Below are 25,438 nucleotides of genomic sequence, written 5' to 3'. Positions count from 1 at the left end.
TTGTAGTAGAAGAGATTGGTTTTACAGCGACCAAGGTGAACAAGCTCTTAAGGTATGTGTCGTAGGGTCTATGTTTACTGAGATCTGTATCAACTGTATGCGTTTACGCAGTTAACTGCGATACACCCTGTCTAGGAGAGCGGTGGCGCTGTTCAGTACACAGACTTCAGGAAAGGAGTGTCCACTGTATCATGCAATCTTCTGCATAAGAATTAGGAAATAACGATGTTTCGTCTCATATCTCGAAAGCTGGAATCAGGTTGTCTCGCAATGTCACTGTCAAAGTGCCAGGAATGCTACAGATTTCTGTTTGGGATCCGTTACTTTGAACAATATAAATGTCAGTGATCTGACACTATACATGGTTTAAAACTTTTTCTCTTTGCAGATGAAACAATTGTTGTTGTGACGAAGTTCAAGCGGAATTCAGCCAGGGCGAGGGAGACGGGGCAGAGGAGTAATCGTGAGCAACATGGTTGCTGAGAATTGTCGGTCTGACGTGAGGGCGTCGCAAAATGATGATATACTGGGACCAAGTCATTTAACGCATTCTGAAAAAGGAAACATACTTACGTAATTAAAAGAAACGACGCTCGTTGTTAAGGAAAAAGGGATAGACCTTCTTGATAAAATCCAACAAATGAGAGCTCTCTCTGTCCAATTTCAATGGGGCTCAACTAGTATGAACAGATCTAAAGTGGTTTTCTTAAGGCAGTGAAGAAATGTTCGAAGATAGTGGAGTTGCGCTGAATACAGAGGCAATTAACGCTAATGTGACGTAGAACACGCAACCGTAACACACTATATAAGAGATTCTACTTAAAAAAAGAAAACAGACAGCCTCAAATAGGCATTAAATGTACAAGCAAACATGTACCGGATTCTGAGTGTTCATCGCAAATATTCCGCATGCGTGTTAATCCACTTTCGCTGTACTTTAGGATCTCCTAAAGTGCTATGCAGTCAGTGAAAGTAACTGAAGCACTTGGTGTTAGTTCTTAGAAACGTGTACTGCCCCACTATTGAGTCGGCAGATTCAGTTTGTAAGTGCTCCGAATAGTAAAGGCTAGAGGGCTCGTTCATTGTTCATTATACTTTTCTTCAAACACAACAGTTTCATGTTCAGTCTCCATCTAAGTAAAACATAATCACAGCTCTGAGCAGCTACATAGCTTTATTGTCCTCAAGTGTAAATTTTGTCCATCTTCCGGCACCAAACAATAGAGTGCCATTGGTGACTTTAAAAGACAAGCAATTATAAATCGCCTCAAGACAGATGTTACAACTGCAAAACCGCTCGCGGCGCATGGTGCACCTTAAAAGTTTGAACCGAATTTGTTGGTCGCTTTTTTGTCTTGAGTGTAGCGTACAAAAAACGAATGTCGTGGCAGAGTAGGGGAAGGCCCGGTAGTATCGGAAAGTGGACTGTATCCGGCAAGATCTGTTCCTAAACTGTACCACCACCGGCAGCAAATGTCGCACAACTTCAGTGTCAGCGATGGACGAACGCCGGCCGCGGTGGTCTCGCGGTTCTAGGCGCGCAGTCCGGAGCCGTGGGACTGCTACGGTCGCAGGTTCGAATCCTGCCTCGGGCATGGATGTGTGTGATGTCCTTAGGTTAGTTAGGTTTAAGTAGTTCTAAGTTCTAGGGGACTAATGACCACAGCAGTTGAGTCCCATAGTGCTCAGAGCCATTTGAACCATTTTTGATGGACGAACAAGTCAGACCACGCGATTCTGTATTAAAACAACAGTGAGTTTCGGAAAGGCAACAAGTTGTCTGTTTCTAGTGAGATAAAATTTGCAACGCTGTTTTTATTGTTTGCAAGTAAGTTATGTTACATTCTTGTTGTATCTTTAGATACGACCAGTGCTCTCTTTCTAAAAATAATTTTACGGGTCCTCTCACACTACATGTAATGCAGCGACAAGTACTAAAGATTTTTCAATATAATAGATTACTTAACAGTAAAACTACATTGTAGTTAACGTTTGATGAAATGTATTCGCAGTTGCAAATACGAACAACCATCAGCTGTATAACGGAATGATGACAAAATTTACGTCGGACCGGGATTCGAACTCGGATTTCCCCCTTTACGCCAGCGGTCGCCAGAGACAAACTTCCATTCATTGTCGTTTCTGCCTCACAACCTGTACTCATGTACACAATGTCTAATTCCCGTACAGGGGAGGACATTTTAATTGCAAGTCGCTGCCTGGTTCGTTACAAAGCTGAGGGTTGGCCGTATTTGCAACTGAATACATTTCATCTGTTCAACAACGGCTTCAGTCCCTACAGTGCCTGATCATTTGCACATGCGTGGCTTTAAGATGTAGCTAACTCTTGCACATAAGACCTACCTCGTTCTTCTTGACAACATAGGCACTGCGATAACGTAATTAACATTACCTGGCATTATAACAGTTCCCAAACATATAGCGTGACAATTATTGAACTATATGAAATGATTCCAGAATGAGATATTTTCACTCTGCAGCGGAGTGTGCGCTGATATGAAACTTCCTGGCAGATTAAAACTGTGTGCCCGACCGAGACTCGAACTCGGGACCTTTGCCTTTCGCGGGCAAGTGCTCTACCAACTGAGCTACCGAAGCACGACTCACGTTCGGTACTCACAGCTTTACTTCTGCCAGTATCCGTCTCCTACCTTCCAAACTTTACAGAAGCTCTGCTGCGAAACTTGCAGAACTAGCACTCCTGAAAGAAAGGATATTGCGGAGACATGGCTTAGCCACAGCCTGGGGGATGTTTCCAGAATGAGATTTTCACTCTGCAGCGGAGTGTGCGCTGATATGAAACTTCCTGGCAGATTAAAACTGTGTGCCCGACCGAGACTCGAACTCGGGACCTCTCATTCTGGAAACATCCCCCAGGCTGTGGCTAAGCCATGTCTCCGCAATATCCTTTCTTTCAGGAGTGCTAGTTCTGCAAGTTTCGCAGAAGAGCTTCTGTAAAGTTTGGAAGGTAGGAGACGGATACTGGCAGAAGTAAAGCTGTGAGTACCGAACGTGAGTCGTGCTTCGGTAGCTCAGTTGGTAGAGCACTTGCCCGCGAAAGGCAAAGGTCCCGAGTTCGAGTCTCGGTCGGGCACACAGTTTTAATCTGCCAGAAAGTTTTATATGAAATGAATTCGTCATAAGATCTCAACGTTCAAACTGCACTGTTGGCCACGGAGCATGATGGAAATTAGTATGCGCATGCGTGGTTTAGTTTAACGACGAAGCTCACTTCATTTGGATGGGTTCGCGAATAAGCAAAACTGTCGCATTTGGAGGACAGAGAATCCGCATTTCGCGATCGAGAAGTCTCCTCACCCTGAATGGGTGACTGTGTGGTGTCCCATCTTCAGTCACGGAATAATGGGTGCCATATTCCTTGATGGCGCTGTGGCTACCGAACGGTGTGTGAAGGTTTTTTGAAGATGATTTCATCCACATTATCCAAAGGGGCCTGATTTCGACAAGATGCGGTACATGAGAGACGGAGCTCGAGCCCATTGAAGCAGGAGAGTCTTTGATGTCCTGGAGGAGCACTTTGGAGACCCCATTCTGCCTCTGGAGTACCCAGGGGCCACTGGCATGGGCCGTCATGTTCTCCGGATCTGAGCGAACGCGACTCCTTTTTGTGGGGCTATATTAAAGACAAGGTGTACAAAAATAACCCCAAAAGCATTGTTGAGATCATCAACAGCATCGATGTTCCGACGGTTCGGCAGTCCGTGCAGAATTTCGGTATTGGTCTGCTCCACATCATCGCCAATGATGGCAAGCATGTCGGACATGTCATAATCTAAATCCAATATCTGTAGTGACGTTTACATGTTGAATAAAGTTTGTGCACGCCGTAATTTGTAGCTAATTTACGTTTTTTATATACGAGGGTTGGAAATTAAATAGTGGCAAGTACTTATTCACAACCGATACAAAAGAGTTACATGTTTGCACCTGTTACTGTCCTTCAAACTAGTCAGCAACGTTGTTTAGAGCCCGTTGCCAACGATGTGGAAAGCGTAGTATACCGTTAGCAGAGCCTGTTCTGTTGATGGTGCGAATGGAGCCGTCTACTGCGTGTCGAAACTCTGGAACAGTTCTGAAGCGAATGCCGCGAAATGGTCCCTTCATCTTCGGAATCAAATCAAAGTCAGAAGGACTTAAGTCCGGGGAGTATGGTGGATGGCACAGTACTTCCGAGTCCCATCGACCGAACAGAGCAGCCGTAGCTTGCGCTGTATGCGCCTGCTCATTGTCGTGCAAAACGATGGGCTGGTATTGCAGATAGTGTTGCCGCTTCTTTCGCAAAGCATTATGGGTTGCAACGAAAGTCGAAAGTGCGTCAAAGCCCCAGTATGGTGAAAGTTATGGTGACTCTCGTGTACGACTGTGATGGTGTAATCCTAAAGCATTACGTTCCTCCACGGCAGACCGTCAATACACAATACTAGTGTTGGATTTTGGAGCATCACCTGCGATTAGTTTTTTGTTTGAAATGATGAAACAGTCATTTTTTCCCAAAATGTGATTTCTGGATCCAGTGGTGGACGTTCTGGGCTATCATTAAACTTGTTACCGTTCACTATATTTTTGACTTGGGTTCAGTATTCATGTTTAACTTTCCCGTTATATCATCCACCGACAACGTCGAAATTCTTGATTTTTCAGACGCACAATTATTATTGTGAAGTTCTAACTTTTTAGATGCAGGACAACAAGTAAAATAGTTTATTATTTAGCATCTCATCTTACTTTAACCGATAAGCTAATTTGCAGTGAACGGCAAGACACACCGCACAACCACGCATACAACCAACAAGAGGGGGGACAGTAAGTGTACAACGAAGTATGTCGTATCTCGTGTGGACAGCACAAGTACGTAGACGCATGACTAGCTGACAGCCATATAATTGTCAAGTACGGTTGCCTGCTGTTACGAAACGTCTGAAAAAAATTAAATGTTTGGCTTTTTCCTCCACAGAGTGGACAACACAGATACCACAAAAGTTGATGTTTTCAAGTTTTCTTTTCGAGTATGGGGAAATGAAAACATAATGGGATGAAAATAACACGAAAAATGACGTAGAAAAAGTCTACTTTCTGAAATGACATCCAGGGAAGCGAGTAAAAAATATTCTGTCAAGAAGTAGAGGAGGTGGTAGACTTAAGAACTTTGCGGGAAAACAGAAGTGACCATGAAGTGCTTTAGGAAAAACCGAGATCTTTTCTTCTTTTTTCTTTTTTTTTATCAGAGGACCAGTTCATTCCATGTAAGCACAGCTAACATTACTATGGAACTAGTACCAGCTTGCACAGTGCCTTGATGACAACTTGGGTTCATGGCTTCGTGGGGTCTGCGCCACACTCGAACCTTACCATCACCTCTTACCCACTGAAACGTGACTAGACCACGGTTTTCCAGTTGTCTAGACTTCAATCGATATTGTCACAAGGCCAGGAGAGGCGCTGCAAGTAATGTCGTACTATTAACAAAGGCGTCAGTCACCTGCTGCCATAGCCCATTAACGCCAAATTTCACCGCGCTGTCTTAACGCACACGTTCGTTGTAGTCCCACATTGATTTCTGCGGTTATCTTACGCAGTGTTGTTAGTCTGTTAGACTGGCAACTCCAAGCAAACGCCGCTGCTCTAGCAGGTAAGTGAAGGCCATCGGCCGCTGCGATGTCCATAGTGAGAGGTAGTACCTGAAATTTGGTATTCGTGGCACACTCTTGACACTGTGGATCTAGCAATACTGAATCCCCGAACGATTCAAAGTTCAAAGTTTGTTAATTTCCGCCGCGCGGCCATAATCACGTCGGAAACCTTTTCATATGAATCACCCGAATAGAAACGACAACTCTGGCAATGCACTGTCCATTTCTACCTTCTGTACGTAATACTACCGCCATCTGTATACATGCACAGCACTATCCTATGAATTTTGTCACCTCAGAGCGTCGTGCCTCGCAAAAGGAGCTGCTGATTGGGCCGTCGGGCGGAGCTCTGAAGTTCGCCGCCAGCCACAAGTGCGACCCAACAGCAAACCCCATGTCGCCGCCAGTGTCGGGATTACCTACTGAGTTCATGTTCAGCGTTGATGTACAAAAGTTCTAGTATGGAATTCGAGTGGATCAGTTTGTAGTTACAGTTTACAGTGGAGATCGGCCTGCGAGACTTAATCTACAAGTGGAGTCAGCAACAGCTTCGCATAGCGAGAGGTATTTACTACAGTGACTGATAGTGTGGCATTCCTGTTGACATTACATTCCGAACACATGAATTGACAGGCCACAGCTAGTTGTATCTTTCCGCAAGCACTTCCAGCGAGTTGCTATACAACTTAAGTTAAACATCGCACCTCAATAAAAGGTATATCTGTGCGTCACTAATTCGTTTGAACTGCCACAATTCCTTCGTCCACTTCAGACCACCTAAACCTGATACAACACGTGGAAGCCTCTCTATCCAAACGACCGTGCACATCGGAGTGCATATATAGTACTGGGTGGTTACAATTGAAGAGCGGCTACTCACAGGAGTCCATTGTGTGCTGTGATCATAGTACGGCAGCGATACTTGGTAGATATTCTAATGTGTTAATGCAAAACTGATTTGTGATGGAAAAAACTAACAAGGAGACGGCGCGATTGTGGGGTCGGGGATTTGTCCGCAATTTTGTGTGGTGAAAGAGGACCCCTAACACCTCACCTGGTTAAAATATTAGGATGCACTACCTGGAAAATCCCGAGAAAAATAGATCCAAAGTTTCTTAGGTGCCATATGAGTATAAAATGTTAGTATACTGCCGAGCAGGCGTCTGGCCTCGGCGTTTAGGGCTCGGGTTCTTACGCCAGAGGTCTCGTGTTCGATTCCTCCTCTGCCACGTTTTTTTTCCTTCTGTTGCTTGCAAAATTTCAGCGCATTGTTACAGGAGAATCGTGAAATTAATTCCCGGGAATATTGTATAAAAATTCATTCTACAATTCACCATCAATTATCGTCACCAATATTCCGAGACATGATTTAATATGCTTGGTTTGCCTCAAAATTGTCAGAAACTCTAAACATTTTCGTAAATGTTAAAATGGTTCAAATGGCTCTGAGCACTATGGGACTTAACATCTATGGTCATCAGTCCCCCTAGAACTTAGACCTACTTAAACCTAACTAACCTAAGACATCACACAACACACAGTCATCACGAGGCAGAGAATATCCCTGACCCCGCCAGGAATCGAACCCGGGAACCCGGACGTGGGAAGCGAGAACGCTACCCCACGACTACGAGATGCGGACCGTAAATGTTAATGGGGCATGTATTTGTATAGATGTATTGCAAACGCCCTGTGATTGTAAAAAATCTGCTTTTATATGTTGCGCAAGATGTCGCAAAAATTATTGCTTTGTTTGTTTTTACCATAATTACCACTGCAGTTCTTGTTTATAATTATTGTATGTATGAAAATTGAACGTTTCCCAAACGACTTTGTTATTCTGATTAAAAAGGCAATGTTTCTCTTCATATACGTTACAATGAAAAATGGAAAACCCACCGCCATGAATTATGTTGTTGGACAAAAAGAAAGTAATTTTTATCCAATAATGTAACTAATTTCTTGAAGATAATGTAGGTTTGGGAAACTTTCTGAATAATTGGTGGAATAACCAAAGGAAATGAAACAGAAGAAAAAAAAAGTGCCAGCGGAGGAATCGAACACGAGACCTCTGGCGTAAGAATCCGAGCCCTAAACGCCGAGGCCAGACGGCGGCTCGGCAGTTTGCTAACATTTTACACACAAACGGCACCTAAGAAACTTTGGATCTATTTTTCTCGGGATTTTCCGGGTAGTGCGTCCTAATATTTTAACCACGTGAGGTGTTAGGGGTCCTCTTTCACAACACAAAGTTGCGGACAAACCCACGACCCACGGGGGTGCCGTCTCCTTGTTAGTTTCAGTTTTGGCTGCAAGACGCAAATCTGGCGCTGTGAATACAACAAAGACGTATAGAAAAAGGTTCCATATGTATTGGGTTAGGAATGGGACATGGACGGAAAAGGTCAAACATGTGACAAAGCAAAAATGTTGATTTTATTGTTAACTGTCACTTACACAATTTGTTCAGTGTGAGCTCTGGAGACGTCGACGAGGCTCTGCATTCGTGAAACTACATAATCAACAGTTGCTCGCAGCAGTTTCGGTGGAATATGAGTCACGTGTTCCTGTGTACTGGTATTCAGATCAGGTAGAGACCAAAGGTGTCCCTGATAAACGCGTTCTTTTAGATATCTCCAGAACCAGAAGTCACATGGATTCAGATTACGTGGCCTTGCAGGCCACGCATCTGGAAAATCTCTTGACATAACACGTTCGAAGAAAGCTGCACTAAGCAGATTTTTCACTGGGCCAGTGACCTTAAGTGTTGCCCCACACAGCACGAAAAGAGTGGTTCCTACACAGGTGTGCTTTTCCAGAACAGGAAGCACATGCTGTACAAGGGAGTTTCGACAACTTGGAGACGTCGCAGTACACATGACGAACCCTGCGGATGTGCTCCCTTCAAAGAAGAACGAACCGAGTGTAAAAGTGCACTCACATAAGGTTAGTGCAATAATTCTGAGTGCACAACAAGCCGTTTAACAGAACCACAAATTCGGCAGTTCTGTGTATTCACTGCAACCCTTTAGTGTAAAACGTGCTTCGTCACTCCATAGAATATTGCCCAGCTAGATGTCATCAACGTCGACCCGCGCCAGTTACCGACGAGCAAATTCAGGAGGTTGCTACGGATGAAATGGTTGCAGTAACTGCACCGTCTGGATCGTGTAGAGGTACCAGTGTGAAATAGACCAAGATCCGAGTACCAGCGCACAACAGACCGGGCAACATTCGGTACTGTTGATCATGGGATGGACAGTTCTCGTAACATTCTACGAGTTCTAGCACTACACGGGTCACGTGCTGCATGGTCAGTTACAGGAACACCAATCTCGTGGATAACTTCGTCTACGATAGGACGCCTTCATCTTCCAGGTTCCACACCAAGCTCACCCTCTCCTCAGACCTCTTATTAGGCGATACTCCATCAATGCAGCACTGCCTGTTTCTGGCAGTATGTAACAGCGCGCGGTGTTCCTTATCGTTAGCCATACCGTTCGCTCACGTCACGGCTTATAAAATAACAGCTTGGATGCCATACCGTCATACCAACAGTGTACTGCGTCAGATAGGCAACTGGTGAGCAAAATTGGAACTATTTTTTTTTCAGCGTTAACGCATTAACGTATCAATTAAGTTTCTCTGCCGTATGATAATTACAGCCCATATTGAGTCTCCGTGAGTAGGTGTACTTGGATTATAACCATCCCGTTCTTATTTTAGTTTAATTTTAATAATCATTTACGGTCCAATTAAAGCTTTTTGAAACAAAAATGACGTTTTTTACGCGTTAAAACTTCATGCCCGACACAACCCTTCAAAAATTTAAACGACCGAAATGAAAACGCTCGAAAAAGTACACAATAACAAGCGATAGCATATTCTCTTGACACTGAGTTTTAGAAAGAAGTAGCATATCATATTCTGCATCTACATCTACATTTATACTCCGCAAGCCACCCAATGGAGTACCTCGGGAGGTATAAGTAGGGGAAGCAATATTTTCGATACCTCATCCGGAAACGCACCCTCTCGAAACGTGGACAGCAATCTACACCGCGATGCAGAGCGCTTCTCTTGCAGAGTCTGCTACTTGAGTTTGCTAAACAATTAATTTTACATGATCATTCCACTTCAAATCGTTCCGTACGCATATTCCCACATATTTTACAGAAGTAACTGCTACCACTGTTAGTTCCGCTATCACATAATCATACTATAAAGTATCCTTCTTTCTATGTATTCGCAATACATTACATTTGTCTATGTTAAGGGTAAGTTGCCACTCCCTTCACCAAGTGCCTATCCGCTGCCGATCTTCCTGCATTCTGCTGCAATTTTCTAATGCTGCAACATCTCTGTATACTACAGCATCATCCGCGAAAAGCCGCATGGATAGTCGTATTTAGTGTTGTCCTCGAAACTGCATCAAAAGCCCGTACCGAGTTACTGAGCGTCTCTCCTGCAGAGTCTTCCACTTGAGTTTATCTATCATCTCCGTAGCGCTTTCGCGATTACCAATTGATCCTGTAAAGAAGCGCGCTGCTCTCCGTTGGATCTTCTCTATCTCTTCTGTCAAACCTACCTGGTACGGATCCCACACTGCTGAGAAGTATTCAAGCAGAGGGCGAACAAGCGTACTGTAACCTACTTCCCTTGTTTTCGTGTTGCATTGCCTTAGGATTCTTCCAATGAATCTCAGTCTGGCATCTCCTTTACCGACGATCAACTTTATATGATCATTCCATTTTAAATCACTCCTAATGCGTACTCCCACATAATTTATGGGCTCAATTGCTTCCAGTTGCTGACCTGCCATTTTGTGGCTAAATGATAAGGGATCTATCTTTCTATGTATTCGCAGCTCATTACACTTGTCTACATTGAGATTCAATTGCCATTCCGTGCACCATGCTTCAATTCGCTTCAGATCCTCCTGCATTTCAGTACAATTTTCCATTGTTACAATCTCTCTGTACACCACAGCATCATCTGCAAAAAGCCTCAGTGAACTTCCGATGTCATCCACAAGGTCATTTATGTATATTGTTAATAGCAACGGTCCTACGACACTCCCCTGCGGCACACCTGAAATCACTCTTACTTCGGAAGACTTCTCTCCATCGAGAATAACATGCTGCGTTCTGTTGTCTAGGAACTCTTCAATCCAATCACACAATTGGTCTGATAGTCCATATGCTCTTATTTTGTTCATTAAACGACTGTGGGGAACTGTATCGAACGCCTTGCGGAAGTGAAGAAATACGGCATCTACCTGTGAACCCGTGTCTATGGTCCTCTGAGCCTCGTGGACAAATAGCGCGAGCTAGGTTTCACACGCCCGTCTTTCTCGAAACCCATGCTGATTCCTACAGAGTAGGGTAGCCTGCGGGCACGGACGAAGGCGCCGAGGCGGTCGCAACACCCAAGCGCACTGCGTGTAACTCACCTTCATGTTATCGGAGCTCAGCTGGCGGCGAAGCGGGAACAGCAGATAACGAGCCGTCTCAGCGCTGAGCCTACTTAGCGGCAACTGCTGGCGGAAAGGCGCGCTCCTTACCGGTTTATCTGCAAGTCGGCTGTTATCTGGCTGGTGATAGGTGCTCAGGGTGACTCGCGTTTCGCAGGTGAACTTTAATACCTTGCCTACTGATGTGGGATCTGGCTCTTCCATCACTGAAGGATTACTTATTGCCCCGACAGAATTTATTTACACGTCGTCGACTAATAACAAAAATACGATCACATGGATGATCCTCACAAAACCCGTAGAATTTTCTTGCAGTGTACTGGACAACAGGTAGTCAACAAGAGCTAAAATAACACTGACCGTGCTCCAAGGAAGCGTAACAGGACCTTAAAGTTCTTCCTACACGCAAGGGATTTATCTGATCGCGTCAACAGCACAATTAGACTGTTTGCAGAAGATGCTGTTTATTGTCGTCGTTGGACAGTGGCAAGGATATTCAGTAAGACTTGAAACGAACCCCTCGAGCGTGAGGTCGCAAGTTCAATCCTTAGGAAGTCCCATTTGAAAGTGTTGTATTGACAATTACGACAGGAAAAATATTAGCTGCTGATGTCTCAACTTGTCCACCAGGACGGTGGGAGGTGCAGAGATCAAACGTCTATGGGATGAATGTATTACACTTCACAAAATGGACATCGTAGACATTGAAGAAATGTTCAAAACAAATCATTAACTTGCACCGTGAACACCGAATGAAAAATCGCACGGCCCGTGATCACAAAGGTTCACAACATCAAGATCGAAGGTGATCTTCTTGGGAGTTACAAACCGTGCAGAACAGTCAGCTAGGTAATCCTCTCTTAAATGGTTCAAATGGATCTGAGCACTATGGGACTGAACTGCTGAGGTCATCAGTCCCCTAGAACGTAGAACTACTTAAACCTAACTAACCTAAGGACATCACACACATCCATGCCCGAGGCAGGATTCGAACCTGCGACCGTAGCGGTCGCGCGGTTCCAGACTGTAGCGTCTAGAACCGCTCGGCAACCCAACCGGCTTCCACTCTTAAAGAATGAATATATAATCGTATTGGTGATGAGAACGGATGGTGTGTGATGGGATTCAACTGAATGTGGAACAGTGTGTCGTGGATCTTATCGTGATGCCGGCTGTCCTTTAGCCGGCCGGAGTGGTATGTGTGTAATGTCCTTAGGTTAGTTAGGTTTAAGTAGTTTTAAGTTCTAGGGGACTGATGACCTTACAAGTTAAGTCCCATAGTGCTCAGAGCCACTTGAACCATTTGAACCGGCTGTCCTTTAAGGCGTACCGGCAGATAGTGAGACACTATGTTTTATAGGTACGGAAAAGAAAAATCCACAGGCTCAATTTGTCCAGTGGTTCCACGTGGTATGAACTACACTGACCACCAACTTTTCAGGAGAGATTGTATGCTATAAAGGAGTACATTTTTATACGCAGACCACGAATAAAGCAAAACCAAGTTATATTGCCCACCTGTTGACCGAAATCAGTGCTCATAACGTAATTTTAGTTCTGTTATGCCCACTTTTCCTATCGTGCTTGCTGTGACGTAAATATTCCTGACTGCCATTACTAGATCAGGTACATGAGAAATAATCGTCGGGGACAGAGCACCTTCAACTTCTCGCAGCACAATAAATAAGTTTTCTAGCCAATTTACCATCCCGATTAACAGTCGGCGTACTTGTATATGAATGTGTTAACACAATGACGTTAGTTGACCTTGATACGACTCTCGTGGTACCTCTGATTTCAAGGGTTCATTTCAAATGCATTTACTCTTCAAATCCTGACCCCTCAGATTTGAAGACAAATTTCTTACTGAACGATGCCATAAGTTTGTTTATCCCATTTACAAATTTTCTGGCCCATTCCGCAATTTGTCATTATCTTACGACTTCCAATCCTGTATCAGTGTTTCAAGTTACATGGAGAACGTAGTAGGTCACTATCATGCACATGCTGTAAATTGTACTGAGCATACTGAAACGCGCAAACACTAGTTTTTGTGACAAGTGCGACTTGTGCTTCATTGAATATTCGTAGCTTTTTCCTCTTCCCTGTACGGTCATATTGATGTGGTCTTAACCGAAATGTCTCATAATTGTTCCTTTTTTTTACTATACTGAGGATGATCTTCCACGTACGTTATTATGTTTGAAACATCCCCTTGGAACGCAGGAGGAGCTGGCCACTCTTCGCGAACAGCTGAGCGTGTTGATGGCCGCGGTCAGCCGTCTTCAGGCTGCTGCCTCGGAGTGTAGCGGCAGTGGGGAGTCTGGTGCGTCGCAAGGTACACCCCAGGTGTTACATGCTTCACCCACTGTCCCTGCTGTCGAGACATCTTCGCGGGTACCGGGCGCGGTTGGGCCACCCTCTCCCCAAGGGGAGTGGCGGGTTCAGCGGCGTTCGCGGCGCACGAGGCGGAGGGTCAATGTGGAGGCTAGCCGTGTGGCATCGCCCGCTCTGCCTGTGAGTGGACATGTGGCCGCTCCTTCAGCAAGGTCCGAGCAGGCACACGAGGGGAGGGGTTTATTAGTTATTGGGAGCTCCAACGTTAGGCGGGTGATGGAGCCCCTTAGGGAAATAGCGGAAAGGTCGGGGAAGAAGGCCAGTGTTCACTGTCTGCTTGCCGGGGGGTCTCATCCGAGATGTGGAGGAGGCCCTACCGGCGGCGATAGAGAGCACTGGGTGCACCCGACTGCAAATTGTTGCTCATGTCGGCACCAATGACTCCTGCCGTCTGGGTTCAGAGGTCATCCTCAGTTCGTACAGGCGGTTGGCGGAGTTGGTGAAGGCGGAAAGCCTCACTCGCGGGGTGGAATCAGAGCTAACTATTTGTAGTATCGTTCCCAGAACCGATCGCGGTCCTCTGGTTTGGAGCCGAGTGGAAGGCTTAAACCAGAGGCTCAGACGATTCTGCGGAGAGCTGGGGTGCAAATTTCTCGACCTCCGCTATCGGGTGGAGATATGTAGGGTCCCCCTGAATAGGTCAGGCGTGCACTACACGCCGGAAGCGGCTTCGAGGGTAGCGGAGTACGTGTGGAGTGCACATGGGGTTTTTTTAGGTTAGAGAATTCCCTCCCTAGGCCCGACAAGACGCCTCCTGAGACGCGGCAAGGCAGGAGTAGGCAAAATGCAACAAGGAATAACAATATTAATGTGCCAATAGTAAACTGCAGGAGCGTCTATATTCAAAGATATAGTAGCAACAGCAATTGAGATATTCATACCTCATAAATTGGTAAGAGATGGAACGGATCCCCCGTGGTACACAAAAAAGGTCCGAACGCTGTTGCAGAGGCAACGGAAAAAGCATGCGAAGTTCAGAAGAACGCGAAATCCTGAAGATGGGCTAAAATTTACAGACGCGCGAAATTTGGCACGTACTTCGATGCGAGATGCCTTTAATAGGTTCCACAACGAAACATTGTCTCGAAATTTGGTAGAAAATCCGAAGAAATTCTGGTCGTATGTAAAGTACACAAGCGGCAAGACGCAGTCAATACCTTCGCTGCGCAGTGCCGATGGTACTGTTATCGACGACTGTGCCGCTAAAGCGGAGTTATTGAACGCAGTTTTCCGAAATTCCTTCACCAGGGAAGACGAATGGAATATTCCAGAATTTGAAACACGAACATCTGCTAGCATGAGTTTCTTAGAAGTAGATACCTTAGGGGTTGCGAAGCAACTCAAATCGCTTGATACGGGCAAGTCTTCAGGTCCAGATTGTATACCGATTAGGTTCCTTTCAGATTACGCTGATACTATAGCTCCCTACTTAGCACTCATATACAACCGCTCGCTCACCGATAGATCTGTACCTACAGATTGGAAAATTGCGCAGGTCGCACCAGTGTTCAAGAAGGGTAGTAGGAGTAATCCATTTAACTACAGACCTATATCATTGACGTCGGTTTGCAGTAGGGTTTTGGAGCATATACTGTATTCAAACATTATGAATCACCTCGAAGAGAACGATCTATTGACACGTAATCAGCATGGCTTCAGAAAACATCGCTCTTGTGCAACCCAGCTAGCTCTTTATTCGCACGAAGTAATGGCCGCTATCGACAGGGGATCTCAAGTTGATTCCGTATTTCTAGATTTCCGGAAAGCTTTTGACACCGTTCCTCACAAGCGACTTCTAATCAAGCTGCGGAGCTATGGGGTATCGTCTCAGTTGTGCGACTGGATTCGTGATTTCCTGTCAGGAAGGTCGCAGTTCGTAGTAATAGACGGCAAATCATCGAGTAAAACTGAAGTAATATCAGGTGTTCCCCAGGGAAGCGCCCTGGGACCTCTACTGTTCCTGATCTATATAAATGACCTGGGTGACAATCTGAGCAGTTCTCTTATACTGTTCGCAGATGATGCTGTAATTTACCGTCTAGTAAGGTCATCCGAAGACCAGTATCAGCTGCAAAGCGATTTAAAAAAGATTGCTGTATGGTGTGTCAGGTGGCAGTTGACGCTAAATAACGAAAAGTGTGAGATGATCCACATGAGTTCCAAAAGAACTCCGTTGGAATTCGATTACTCGATAAATAGTACAATTCTCAAGGCTGTCAATTCAACTAAGTACCTGGGTGTTAAAATTACGAACAACTTCAGTTGGAAGGACCACATAGATAATATTGTCGGGAAGGCGAGCCAAAGGTTGCGTTTCATTGGCAGGACACTTAGAAGATGCAACAAGTCCACTAAAGAGACAGCTTACACTACACTCGTTCGTCCTCTGTTAGAATATTGCTGCGCGGTGTGGGATCCTTACCAGGTGGGATTGACGGAGGACATCGAGAGGGTGCAAAGAAGGGCAGCTCGTTTTGTATTATCGCGTTATAGAGGAGAGAGTGTGGCAGATATGATACACGAGTTGGGATGGAAGTCATTACAGCACAGACGTTTTTCGTCGCGGCGAGAGCTTTTTACGAAATTTCAGTCACCAACTTTCTCTTCCGAATGCGAAAATATTTTGTTGAGCCCAACCTACATAGGTAGGAATGATCATCAAAATAAAATAAGAGAAATCAGAGCTCGAACAGAAAGGTTTAGGTGTTCGTTTTTCCCGCTCGCTGTTCGGGAGTGGAATAGTAGAGAGATAGTATGATTGTGGTTCGATGAACCCTCTGCCAAGCACTTAAATGTGAATTGCAGAGTAGTCATGTAGATGTAGATGTAGATGTAGAACTGCTCTCATTAATAAACGGTCACAACGCCCATATAGTACTAGGAACAGAAAGTTGGCTGAAACCAGACGTAATCAGTAATGAAATCCTAAACTCGGATTGGAATGTATACCGCAGAGATAGGCTGGACAGTGAAGGGGGAGGCGTGTTTATAGCGATAAGAAGTGCAATAGTATCGAAGGAAATTGACGGAGATTCGAATTGTGAAATGATTTGGGTGAAGGTCACGGTTAAAGCAGGCTCAGACATGGTAATTGGATGTCTCTATAGGCCCCCGGGCTCAGCAGCTGTTGTGGCTCAGCACCTGAAGAATAATTTGGAAAATATTTCGAGTTCATTTCCCCACCATGTTATAGTTCTGGGTGGAGATTTTAATTTGCCGGATATAGACTGGGAGACTCAAACGTTCATAACGGGTGGCAGGGACAAAGAATCCAGTGAAATATTTTTAAGTGCTTTATCTGAAAACTACCTTGAGCAGTTAAACAGAAAACCGACTCGTGGCGATAACATATTAGACCTTCTGGTGACAAACAGACCCGAACTATTTGAATCAGTTAATGCAGAACAGGGAATCAGCGATCATAAAGCGGTTACTGCATCGATGATTTCACCCGTAAATAGAAATATTAAAAAAGGTAGGAAGATTTTTCTGTTTAGCAAAAGTGACAAAAAGCAGATTACAGAGTACCTGACGGCTCAACACAAAAGTTTTGTCTCAAGTCCAGATAGTGTTGAGGACCAGTGGACAAAGTTCAAAACCATGGTACAATATGCGTTAGATGAGTATGTGCCAAGCAAGATCGTAAGAGATGGGAAAGAGCCACCGTGGTACAACAACCGAGTTAGAAAACTGCTGCGGAAGCAAAGGGAACTTCACAGCAAACATAAACATAGCGAAAGCCTTGCAGACAAACAAAAATTACGCGAAGCGAAATGCAGTGTGAGGAGGGCTATGCGAGAGGCTTTCAATGAATTCGAAATTAAGTTCTATGTACTGACTTGGAAGAAAATCCTAAGAAATTTTGGTCCTATGTCAAAGCTGTAGGTGGATCAAAACAAAATGTCCAGACACTCTCTGACCAAAATGGTACTGAAACAGAGGATGACAGACTAAAGGCCGAAATACTAAATGTCTTCTTCCAAAGCTGTTTCACAGAGGAAGACTGCACTGTGCTTCCTTCTCTAGATTGTCGCACAGTTGACAAAATGGTAGATATCGAAATAGAAGACAGAGGGATAGAGAAACAATTAAAATCGCTCAAAAGAGGAAAGGCCGCTGGTCCTGATGGGATACCAGTTCGATTTTACACAGAGTACGCGAAGGAACTTGCCCCCCTTCTTGCAGCGGTGTACCGTAGGTCTCTAGAAGAGCGAAGCGTTCCAAAGGATTGGAAAAGGGCACAGGTCATCCCCGTTTTCAAGAAGGGACGTCGAACAGATGTGCAGAACTATAGACCTATATCTCTAACGTCGATCAGTTGTAGAATTTTGGAACACGTATTATGTTCGAGTATAATGTCTTTTCTGGAGACTAGAAATCTACTCTGTAGGAATCAGCATGGGTTTCGAAAAAGACGGTCGTGTGAAACCCAGCTCGCCCTATTCGTCCACGAGACTCAGAGGGCCTTAGACACGGGTTCACAGGTAGATGCCGTGTTTCTTGACTTCCGCAAGGCGTTTGACACCGTTCCCCAGAGTCGTTTAATGAACAAAGTAAGAGCATACGGACTATCAGATCAATTGTGTGATTGGATTGAGGAGTTCCTAGATAACAGAATGCAGCATGTCATTCTCAATGGAGAGAAGTCTTCCGAAGTAAGAGTGATTTCAGGTGTGCCGCAGGGGAGTGTCATAGGACCGTTGCTATTCACAATATACATAAATGACCTGGTGGATGACATCGGAAGTTCACTGAGGCTTTTTGCACATGATGCTGTGGTGTATCGAGAGGTTGCAACAATGGAAAATTGTACTGAAATGCAGGAGGATCTGCAACGAATTGACGCATGGTGCAGGAAATGGCAATTGAATCTCAATGTAGACAAGTGTAATGTGATGCGAATACATAGAAAGATAGGTCCCTTATCATTTAGCTACAAAATAGCAGGTCAGCAACTGGAAGCAGTTAATTCCATAAATTATCTGGGAGTACGGATTAGGAGTGATTTAAAATGGAATGATCATATAAAGTTGGTCGTCGGTAAAGCAGATGCCAGACTGAGATTCATTGGAAGAATCCTAAGGAAATGCAATCCGACAACAAAGGAAGTAGGTTACAGTACGCATGTTCGCCCAATGCTTGAATACTGCTCAGTAGTGTGGGATCCGCACCAGGTAGGGTTGATTGCAGAGATAGAGAAGATCCAACGGAGAGCACCGCGCTTCGTTACAGGATCATTTAGTAATTGCGAAAGCGTTACGGAGATGATAGATAAACTCCAGTGGAAGACTCTGCAGGAGAGACGCTCAGTAGCTCGGTACGGGCTTTTGTTAAAGTTTCGAGAACATACCTTCACCGAAGAGTCAAGCAGTATATTGCTTCCTCATACGTATATCTCGCGAAGAGACCATGAGGATAAAATCAGAGAGATTAGAGCCCACACAGAAGCATACCGACAATCCTTCTTTCCACGTACAATACGAGACTGGAATAGAAGGGAGAACCGATAGAGGTACTCAGGGTACCCTCCGCCACACACCGTCAGGTGGCTTGCGGAGTATGGATGTAGATGTAGATGTAGAAAAATTAATGAATTGACTATGCTGATAAACCTCTTACATTTGTTTGCTTTTCAAACAGCTAAACTGAACATTCTCAAACATTCACTAAAGTGATACACAATATTTTTAGTGCAACGCAGTCTGACTTTCAGTAATCCCTACAAAAGAATGGCACAGACTAACAATAACCTATACATTTCATGAATTCTTACCTCACAAAAATCTTCGTTACTCGAACTACTGCAGTACTGCCAGCTAAATAAAAGATTCTAACTACTGAAGGCACTAACTACTGATACGTATAGTTAGCAAATGAATGATTTTGATAAAGAACAAACTATGTATTTACCTTAATAGTGTTCAAAAGTCATTATATATGACATCCAGTCTTACAAATTTACTGTCTCTGATGGACACACGTCCAACGTCCAGATCATCCGCTTCCAAAACTCCGCCACCTCTCTCCCCACATCCACCACTGCTGGCAGCTCACCTCCAACTGCGCAACGCTATGCGCTGTTACCAGACAACTGCCCAACACTACAATAGCAAACAACAATGCAGACCAGCCACAGACTTCACACAGCAGAGCCAGTGATTTTCATACACAGCGCTACGTGGCGTTACCAATATGAAAACGTAAACAGCCCACTTACATAGCCCCCACGCTCCCCACAAAAAAATTTACACATTGTTTCGGGTACTGGCCAATACATATATGTTAAAAAAATTTATATTAGCGCTAACAAATATATCCAATGCACACACTTATCGATAGAATGTTGATGAAAAGCTAAAATTTTCTCACAGTCCATAAAGGCAGACCTGATCATTCACCACAATTAATTACAATTTTATGCACGAAGTCTGAGCAGTAAAAGAAAATGCACAAAGAAGTAGTGGATTTCCATGCAGTCTTGAAGGAGTAGTGTTGTCCTTCCAAATGAAAGACAGTGCTGACTCTTGACGTGCAGACAGGTAATGGGTCACAACAGAACAAACCCACAGCAGAGTCAGTCGAAATTTTTAAGAATATTGGTAGGTAGGTTATCAAAGAGCAGACCCACTGTAGTCCTGGTAGAGAGTATGGTATTGGTGGGCCACCAGACGTGCAGGTCCACTGCATTCCTTGTAGAAACAATGGTATTCGTGAGCCATCAGAGATGCAGAACCACTGTAGTCCTTGTAGAGATAATGGTATTGGTGGGTCATCAAAGATGCAGACCCACTGTAGTCCTTGTAGAGACGGCCAGCAGCAATCTGTTGCGACTGTGCAGGTGCACAATCACCATCGAAGAGTTTTGTGGACAATACCACTTGTGCACTAACAAATTTTTTTTGAAATGTCCTTAGAACCAGCAATGCTTTTAACCAGTCCCTTGCTGAATTATTAACACACGTCCAAACACTAACAGTGGCAACTTCTCACATATTGTGCATATACTATGACCAACAGAACTGTGTGCAGTGAAATAAATGCTTACAAGTTACTTAGTTTGATTAACTGGTGTCAATTACAATTTTAAATTTATGACATGAGAATACAATTACAAAGGTACAAAATACATCATCAAAGAACATAATAGTACAGATAACGTTTGTAGTAACACAGGCTTTACAAAAGAATCGAAAACACATATACATCAGTGTTACAGGAATTATAACATAAGTAAATATATAAAAGGTCAGAATAACTTTCGAAACATCAACATGATTATTAAAAGAAAACAGAATAAATAATGTCTAAACATCTTTACAAAGTAAATAGCATAGTATTAGAAAAATGCTACAACATATCTCTTATCAGATAAACACATAAAGACAGGAAAAACACAAATACACAAGGTTACACAAACACCTAGCGGAATAAAGCAAAAGGAAAGGACAGGGTTTGTTTTCAGAGAGACGTCTGGTACTGCAGTCCAACCCAAAACTTCATTTCATAGATGTTTCCTCTCATTGCAACATTTGCTCCTGCAAAAAAAAAAAAAATCCTATCCAACCCTGTTAAATAAATATTTCTCACTGTACAATACTCATTTTGCCCAAATACACTCCTGGAAATTGAAATAAGAACACCGTGAATTCATTGTCCCAGGAAAGGGAAACTTTATTGACACATTCCTGGGGTCAGATACATCACATGATCACACTGACAGAACCACAGGCACATAGACACAGGCAACAGAGCATGCACAATGTCGGCACTAGTACAGTGTATATCCACCTTTCACAGCAATGCAGGCTGCTATTCTCCCATGGAGACGATCGTAGAGATGCTGGATGTAGTCCTGTGGAACGGCTTGCCATGCCATTTCCACCTGGCGCCTCAGTTGCACCAGCGTTCGTGCTGGACGTGCAGACCGCGTGAGACGACGCTTCATCCAGTCCCAAACATGCTCAATGGGGGACAGATCCGGAGATCTTGCTGGCCAGGGTAGTTAACTTACACCTTCTAGAGCATGTTGGGTGGCACGGGATACATGAGGACGTGCATTGTCCTGTTGGAACAGCAAGTTCCCTTGCCGGTCTAGGAATGGTAAAACGATGGGTTCGATGACGGTTTCGATGTGCCGTGCACTATTCAGTGTCCCCTCGACGATCACCAGAGGTGTACGGCCAGTGTAGGAGATCGCTCCCCACACCACGATGCCGGGTGTTGGCCCTGTGTGCCTCGGTCGTATGCAGTCCTGATTGTGGCGCTCACCTGCACGGCGCCAAACACGCATACGACCATCATTGGCACCAAGGCAGAAGCGACTCTGATCGCTGAAGACGACACGTCTCCATTCGTCCCTCCATTCACGCCTGTCGCGACACCACTGGAGGCGGGCTGCACCATGTTGGGGCGTGAGCGAAAGACGGCTTAACGGTGTGCGGGACCGTAGCCCAGCTTCATGGAGACGGTTGCGAATGGTCCTCGCCGATATCCCAGGAGCAACAGTGTCCCTAATTTGCTGGGAAGTGGCGGTGCGATCCTCTACGGCACTGCGTAGGATCCTACGGTCTTGGCGTGCATCCGTGCGTCGCTGCGGTCCGGTCCCAGGTCGACGGGCACGTGCACCTTCCGGCGACCACTGGCGACAACATCGATGTACAGTGGAGACCTCACGCCCCACGTGTTGAGCAATTCGGCGGTACGTCCACCCGGCCTCCCGCATGCCCACTATACGCCCTCGCTCAAAGTCCGTCAACTGCACGTACGGTTCACGTCCACGCTGTCGCGGCATGCTACCAGTGTTAAAGACTGCGATGGATTTCCGTATGCCACGGCAAACTGGCTGACACTGACGGCGGCGGTGCACAAATGCTGCGCAGCTAGCGCCATTCGACGGCCAACACCGCGGTTCCTGGTGTGTCCGCTGTGTCGTGCGTGTGATCATTGCTTGTAGAGCCCTCTCGCAGTGTCCGGAGCAAGTATGGTGGGTCTGACACACCGGTGTCAATGTGTTCTTTTTTCCATTTCCAGGAGTGTATTTTTCATATAACTTCTCAATGCATTCTTTCCCTATTCTTCATAGTTAGTTTCTTATATAGTCTACCCCCCTCTCAAGTTAACTTAAATCTACTTAGCTCAGATGTATAAACTAAGGGACGAGGCAATGCAACGGCACAAAACAATTAACACAAACAGCAATGACAAATAATGCAAATTGGCAAAGCTAGCAGCAATAAACATAAATTAGCAAAGCAAATGCAACATTAAAACTAATATGAGACAATATGCAACAACAAGAAAAATTAATCAGTAGTAAAACTGGCTTAACAGAGTAATACAAAGTGAAATTTAATAGCACTATGCCTGGCAAGCAGCAGCAGCAAATGTAATAACTTATATCTAAACATGACAAAGCTCAAGGAGAAAAAAATATTACAGTAAAGGTAGGAACTGTCTAATATCTACGTCAGATCTCAACACTAGAGTGATGTATCACCTTGACTTACTCTACAAAAGAAGTTACCCAGTCACTGACAAAAAGTTTGTATGCAATTCCTGTGAAGGGAAATGTCTTTTTGTGCTCCCTCGTTTTTTTTTTTTTTTTTGGAAGTAGATCATAAAATTATTATTTACTTGATCTGTAGGCATAAAATATCTGTGTTAGTACATCTATTAAATTTTATTTTAACCAATGCTGCAGTGCAGCTAGAAACTAGATATTAAACGAAATGAGCATAAAACGTCATTCACTAGGCAAATTGCATTTTCAAAGGCAGTAAAAATCTCTCAAACAGAAAGACAATAGATGTAAAAATGTTTCTCGTCATTTCATTATGCATTTAAGTAAATATCATAAATTAAGTGCTCCACAGTGTAATATATGTTTTCAAGTTTGAGCATGTCGTATTTTCGATGCTTTCTACAAAGGAATGGCCTCTTTTTTCTCCACCTAATGGCTTTTTCTTGAGGCCGGTGGGGCAGCTGGGTGCCCACAACGAATTACGTCAAGGTCACTTAGCTTTCTTACCGAAATATTTACGACAGCAGATTGCACTACAGTGACAGTCTCACACGAAAAAATTTCACAGGTCGAGAATTTGCGTTACAAATGTGTAGAAATAAAATCGTATAAATATAATTGTTCAAAAATTTTTGCCGGCATTGTGATACATTCACGCATTTACACACATTTCATAACCCTTAAAGTAGGATTCTTGGTTTCCAACATCGTTTTTCACAAATCAGAATCGCTAAGCACTACTCACTATTTCTTACCTTATTACACATATACATATTCGTCGACACTTCTTCAATATTTCAACATAATAACTACATAGCATAATCAGATTCCTCATATAGCATCAGCTTATTGATCATAAACATACCTCAGCAGCATAATACACATCGTCATTGTAATAATAACACCATAAAACCTCAGCCAACTCTCAAAATCGTCGTAGCTTCCTCTATCAATTTCAAAACCTAAAAAAAATCCTCTGCTCATTTCAATAGTGTCAGCTACCACAAACGTACTTTAAAAATCATGAGCCCATACAAAATACATTAATTATTATGAACAGTTCACAAAGTACAGACAAAATACAATTTCACAAGTATGAAGTTATCCAACTGTGTAACTACGTAAAAATCTGTCACTGACGTAAAAAAAAAAAAAAAACATGTTTGTCTCTTTCAGTTAAATGATCAGATAGCTGTATAATTTATGTGTTAGAGAAACATTGTACCGATGTTTAAAGTTGTATAAGCAAATACCATATTAGCTAGGGCTCCTTGTGCTTGCCAGACACATAGTACACAAAGTAGGCGTGTACTCCCCTGGGGATGTGTAATTATAACCTCAGGTGTTACAGATTATAGCAATGGAATGAAATGTATAAAGGACATCGTTTGTATCATTGTAATTGAAAAACCTTTAAACATAAATGTTTTAAGTACAAAATCAATCACTCAAATACGTGTACTGTAGCGCTAAACTGTGCGTCTTGTTGTAAGACAATCTCTGTCATTACTTAAGGGTAAAAAATGTGCCAAGTGTCGTAATTATCGTCGTCTGTAAGCAAAGTTCTGTAGAAGTCAATGTACTTATCTCGTAAAAAACAAAGAGAATTGCTATACGCTTATTGCAGTGATGAAGTAAGTACTGTACTGTAACGTATTGTTCTGGTACAGAAAAGGCTGTGTCATTGTAGCTATACCACAAAATTACTACTAAAAGATGTTTTCTTTTCCAGAAGAATTCAGAAAAACTGTGCAGATATAAAACAGATACACCGCAAAAGCAACAATGTTAATTGTGTCACATATTAGTAGCGTCGTGATATAGTCGTGTAGCTGTCAAATAAACTAACCACTGTGTCATCCGGTATCTCTCAGCAAGCACTTTAAATCCATAGTGTATTTTCAAGTAAACCAAAATGTTGCAGTAAAATCTCATTAGCAGTACTGGTATATGTTCTTAGTATGGAAGCCTTTTAGTCGTTACGTAATCGTGCAACTAACAAGCAAGAATGTACACACACAATAACACTGTGTCGTCTGTTCACTGTAACAATGCATTCGTAATTACTGTCTAAATATGTTCCTTAGGTTCTAGACTGGATAGTTAATTTTAAAACATAGTTGCATGTTAACAGTTTCTGAGTGTGACAAAGAGTAACAGTAACGTGATGTGAAAAATTTTATGGCGAAGATTAAGTTAAAAAGCAGATTATCTTTCAATATACGGTTTTACATGTGAAATTTGGTGTAAACCTTTACTATTACTAGTATGCAGAGTTTCAACTTCAATGCAATTATCGTGTTGTGTACTTCGGTAAGGAATGCTAAAATTTTTTTCTGAGCCAGACGGCGCACGTGGCTGCCTACGGTGCGAGTC

At 43.7% G+C, this 25,438-nt stretch overlaps 1 protein-coding gene across 1 annotated transcript in view; it reads right to left on the bottom strand.

Annotated features, from left to right (window-relative positions):
- The window catches only part of LOC126285351 (UDP-glucosyltransferase 2-like), a 105,569-nt gene extending 94,359 nt beyond the window's left edge, over positions 1–11,210 (bottom strand). Inside the window, exon 1 of the mRNA XM_049984668.1 lies at positions 11,125–11,210. Within this exon, the coding sequence (XP_049840625.1) occupies positions 11,125–11,130 (6 nt within the window). The 5' untranslated portion in view covers positions 11,131–11,210. The remainder of the gene's footprint in view (positions 1–11,124) is intronic.
- Positions 11,211–25,438: the final 14,228 nt, after the last annotated feature.

This window comes from Schistocerca gregaria, chromosome 8 (genome assembly GCF_023897955.1).
Source record: "Schistocerca gregaria isolate iqSchGreg1 chromosome 8, iqSchGreg1.2, whole genome shotgun sequence".
In the NCBI taxonomy this organism is placed as follows: Eukaryota; Metazoa; Arthropoda; class Insecta; order Orthoptera; family Acrididae; genus Schistocerca; species Schistocerca gregaria.
The sequence above is the reverse complement of the archived record's forward strand: the minus strand, read 5'-3'. Positions and strand labels throughout refer to the sequence as shown.